Source organism: Nestor notabilis, unplaced genomic scaffold, assembly GCF_000696875.1.
Source record: "Nestor notabilis isolate BGI_N333 unplaced genomic scaffold, ASM69687v1 scaffold25546, whole genome shotgun sequence".
In the NCBI taxonomy this organism is placed as follows: Eukaryota; Metazoa; Chordata; class Aves; order Psittaciformes; family Psittacidae; genus Nestor; species Nestor notabilis.
In genome coordinates this window covers 1-5,115 of record NW_009933675.1, presented here as the reverse complement: position 1 = coordinate 5,115, position 5,115 = coordinate 1, and the positions used below count along the sequence as shown (strand labels likewise).

The window sequence follows — 5,115 nt, the reverse complement described above, 5'->3', positions numbered from 1 at the left end:
GCCCTTTGTGCCCCCCCCCCCCGCCATCTTTCCCTAACGACACAGCACACTTCCTACTAGTGAGTGAGTCTATGGTTCTCAAGCACCCAATGAAAGTTTACCCGATTTAAAGCTGGGGTTATGTCAGGGCGACTCATGCAGGAAGGATGTGGCTGTTACAGGAGGCAGCTACAGCAGAGCACACAACAGAAGGGGCATGGCTGAGGGGGAATGTTTGTTCTCTTTGACCATGTCCTTCATCTACTTGTCCCCTCTTCCTGTTGGAGAGCAGCTCCTAAATTAACAACTGTCCCTGTTCCCCAGAACAGCAACTCCATTAAGCTCCTTAAGTTTCTAGAAACATCCTTTGTCAGCTCCAGGCTGTTGCCTATCCCTATCCATGCCACTTCCCAGGAGTCAGCTCCATTCACCCTGGGCTCTGCAGGGTCAGGGTTGGTCTGTCCCACCAGGAGCCTGTTCCAGATCTTGCCCACTACTGACAAAACGGATGTTTCCTTTCAAAAGCTTTAATACCAAATACTGCTCCAGAGCAACAGAATTGATGTGAGTGTTCCCAGCTAGGCACTGAGGATAGATATGGCATTACCTCCAGGACAAGCTTTTATTCCTAAGGGTCTTTCTTGCTTTTTCTCCCTGATTCCATGCAGAGAGAGCCCTGGGAGCAGACCTCACCTGACAGTCTCAGCCAGTCGGATGGTACATGCTTAGACCCTCTGCAAGCACTGCCTGCCAGTGCCAGCTGCCTCTCCTCACACGAGTCTGGAGGTATTTCCCCATACCGAAGCTCAGGTTGGACCCCGGCCATCCCTGGAGCCCAGCCCTACCCTCTGCATCCTCTTGAAGATGTTCACTACTCCCCCAGCTATGCTGCCACCTCACCCTACTCCTTCTCACCATTCATGACTGTGGCAAATGAGCTTACCTCCAGGATGAGCCACCTCTCCACGGAGGAGTCCTCAGAGACACCGCCCCTGCACGATAACTCTGCCTGGGCAAAAGATGATGGAAGTCCCATCTGGGGGACTTATGAAGGCCGGAGAACTTACTGATGAGAGATAAGAGCTGGAGAAAAAGAAGAATGGACCATTATTGAAGCAAACTAATTATTTGTGTGTTTTTTCCTAAAGCTGGTCCTTTAAACAGAGGATGCTAACAACATGCAATGCTTTATGCTCTGTTTAGAAATATAATCACTTGGATGCACCACATTTAGCTTATAGTGGTGCCTTCTAGTGCCTTATGAAAGTCATTGCTCACAATCCTGCTGTGTAACAAGTAAAATTCACAGCCTGAAAAGTATCTGCACAAACAAAGGTCTCTGGTAATTCTTTTCAGATGCTGGGAAAAGATGTTGCTCTGACTCTTTAACTACACCTTACAGACCATTACCAGAACATATTTAGGAAGGTTGAGGAGCAAGGCAGGGGATGGCGGAAGGCCTCCTTAATAGCACAGTCTGTGTAATGGTAGCTTGTTACCTAGCAGCATAAATACATGTTCCTAACTCTAGCATGCTATGAACAATGACATTGTCTTGAGCAACAGTTATGGCCAGAGAAGCAAAGGCATTACACATTAGAGCCTATAGCACAGGAGGCTACAATCAAATAAAACTCACCAGGGTGTTGGCAGCGACCACCATCCTGCCCGATGCTCTGTGCACGAGGAAGCCTTACCTGTAATGCACAAAACACATCCTACCCAATTTTCTTTTTGCCCTGAAGAAAACGCAGAGCTATTCCTCCAGAGAAATACAATGCCTTGTTTCAGTGGGCACAAGGCAGAATGCTCCCAGCCCCTTGCCAAGAGGTACTCACCTGGCCCTAGAACTGAGAACAAGGCTGATTTAAGGTCCCAGTGCCATGCCGGGGCCCACGGCCACTAGAGGTAGCTCTGCACCCACAAACACACAGCGGAGTCCTGTGCAACCTCGCCTATGCAGCCAGTCCCGCCTGCTGCATCCAAACCCGGTGGAGGTTACCTGCTCTGCCCCACCTCGCCCCCCCGCCTGGCACCCACAGAAGCGGCAAGAAATTCTTGCTGAGGAAGAACAGGAGCTTTACAGGGCCTGAAATTGTGTAGTGGTGAGAAGCTTTACAGCCTTCCTTGCCTTTTCTTCTCAAATCCTGAGGCTGATGGGGCATTTGGAGCCTTCTCCACACAATCCAGGGATTATAAACAGCACTGGGGCCTCAGGATCGGGCCCACAGTATCACTTCATGCCATGGTGCCTACAAGCACCTCTCTGTGTGGGAATGTGGACTAGGGACACAGCACTGCACCTAGAAACAGGCTGCAATATTGGGTCCCTGTAAGCATCACTGCAGAGAGCTGCCAAGCAGCCAGGCCAGTCCTCTGCACAAAGCCCTTTCCTATACAGGCATACCACATAGCACCATCCGCGGCACCCCTCCTCCTGCAGCACAGGAATGTCCTTACACCCTAGTGCACATACAGCAACCATACAAGCCCCTTGATGAGCCCACACCTGGCAAACAACACATCCCTGGCTGTTCAGGCACCCGCAAAACCCCCAGGGTACGTTTTGGCATCAAAGGATGGAAGGACCATTCCCAAGGATCTCGGCAGCTGCCCCAAAAGGGAAAACACTGCCCTGGCACAGACCTCTCACCCTGGCCCCTCGCAGTGTAGCTAAGAAGCAGCTGCAAGAGCAGCCTGGCCGGACCCATTTACACCTTCAGGGGCCCAGCACAGCCCCTGCCTCTACCCATGGGGGCCTGCAGCTCGCAGCAGAAGGGCTCTTCCCATCTCGGGAAGGGGCACATGGCTGGCCAGGAGTGCCCGGCTCTGGTCCTGGCTGGACTGGGGTCCCTCGCAACGCTTCCTGATTCCCCAGCCTTGTTCAGACCTGCTCAAAAAAGCAAACTCCAGCAGCTCTCTGTGCCTCAAATCTCACCTCCGCCTATCCCCACAGGCTGCGTCCTTCTGTTTGCTAGTGGAGTCCTGGGGAGACATGGAAAGCTCCGCCCCGGGAAAGAGCCAGCAACCAGGACTCCTCCACGCACACTGCTAAGCATGGGACAAAGCGAGTCCAGCTGCCTCCCCATGCTTGGACCATGGGCACCACAGGATCCCACGAGTGGCCAACACGGAGCATCCTGGGGTGGCATCTGCTTAGCCAGAGCTGCTCCCTTGACCATGGGCCAGGGAAAGGCAAGGAGCCCCAGAGCATCTCAGGTATGTGCAGGTCTCCTTGTCCAGCACCCAGCCCCTGTAACCCCAAACCTGAGACCTGCATGAGCCCACAGCATTGTTCCACACCACAAGTGACACCACCACCAAGCTGAATCACTGTCTGTAGCTGCTGCTTAACAAAGTGGCAAATCTCAGCTTTACCTTCTTCAAGGGCCTTGGACAGGGACACCAGTGTCAGTGTGGCTGTATTTCCACCAGGCTCTGATAGAGAAGCAGGGACAGAAAGTTTTTGAGCTGTCCTGGAATTGTTAGACCCACTCTGGCATTCAAGTCTTCACCAGCTCTGTGAGCCTGGAAAAGCTCTGAGACCCAGAACATGCAGCAACACCCCAAACACGGGTGCTTCATGTTCCCTTAAGGCACGCAGCGCAGCCAGGACTGGAGCTGAGCAACCTGTGCTCTCTGCTCTGTGGTCTCTGGTTACAGAAGTAAACATTACCCTGGCTCCTGGGAGTGCCTGCTCCCCCCACACCACCAAGCTCTACCCTCCCACCACCTGCTTCAGTGGGAAGCAGCCCCAGCAACTCGAGGGCTTCAGGTCCCAGACCTCCTTAGCACAGGCAGGCCTGTGTACTCCTCTGTGACCCCCACGCTCCATTCTGCTGCTATCACAGGTAGGAAGAGAGGGCTCCTATCCAGAGTCATCTTTGGAAAACATCCCTACAAAACCACTCCAAGCAAGGATCTTCAGACCCACATTTCAGCACAAGCAATAGCATCACAGCTGTGACCACTCCCCAAAGAAATCAAGTGTATTTGTTCAATTAAAGGAAAAGATTCAGCTGCAACAATAGCCAAACTGCACTGGTAGTCGATTATTAACAGTCTGGCCTGCTTTCTGCTGCAGCCAGTTATTCCCAGGCATAGCAGAGACTGTGGTGCCCAGGGAGAAGTTTAAACCTAAAAATCCCAGCTACATCAGTACTGTATAGTGATGAAGGTTTATCCAGAAACTGTCATCCTACCACACACTGAAACCTCATCACTTAGAGCATACAGGGCAGGCCAGCACTGCAGCATGTAAGAAGAGGGGGGGTAATTTGTGCAAAGAGAGCAAACAGTCTGAATTAGGGGAAAATGCAAATAAACTCCAATATAAGCCCAGCATCTGAGCAGACGGAAGGGAGTGCTGTGGAAAGAAGTGGGGTTTAGGTAGCTTCAGCTACCTGGGTGTCACGCCACATCTGCACACTGCCTTTTGGGCCCCAAAACCTTAGTATTTAGTCTTAAAATGTGAAAAACATGCAGAAAGCAGCTCAGCCACTTGCAGAGTCCTCTCTGCAGGTAGCAAATGAAATATGAGAGGGCTGGAGCCCAGCCTGTGCATCTGAGGGAAAAATACTGAGCCAGTTTTGAGGCATCTGCTTCGTTTGGGGAAAGATGGTTAAAACCCTGCAAATGTCCCAAAAGCAAAAAGGTGGGGAGGGTGGCCCTACCAAATCTTATTCCCTCAGACCCCCTGCTAGATGGGGATGTGCTCAGTTTCACAAAAAGATAGCCCATTTTGTGGAGCCTTTGAATATTCAAATTGAAAGTATCGCGCAATCATTGATTGTCAAATCATTGGTTTCTAGAGGTTTTAAATACTTGGCATTAGGAAAGAAAAACTCAAACTTATACCCGTAGGGATAAAACAATAATATTGTCGGGATCCACCTGTCATTGCTACCAGGCAAGCAGGTCCCTTCGCCCCCAAATTTTAAGCCTGTCTCCTCTTACCCCCTTCACCTGCTCTGGGGCTGGGGCCGGGGCCAGGGCCACCACTGCTGCTGCACCAGGCGCCCGGCGAGGTGCTGCCCACTCCTGCTCAGGATGTCCGGTAAGCCCGGCTGCACCTCCCCGCTATATCCCCTCGCCACCCTATTTTGGGGCTGTTTCGGGGTTCGCCGGGGTCACTTC

General features: G+C 52.0%; 1 protein-coding gene across 1 annotated transcript in view; it reads left to right on the top strand.

The window, feature by feature from the left end:
- LOC104407666 (chromosome unknown open reading frame, human C11orf53) overlaps positions 1-1,049 on the top strand; it is a gene marked incomplete at its 5' end in the record, with an annotated part of 6,047 nt that extends 4,998 nt beyond the window's left edge. Inside the window, one exon of the mRNA XM_010017001.1 lies at positions 648-1,049. Coding sequence (XP_010015303.1) covers positions 648-1,049 — 402 coding nt within the window. The remainder of the gene's footprint in view (positions 1-647) is intronic.
- Positions 1,050-5,115: the final 4,066 nt, after the last annotated feature.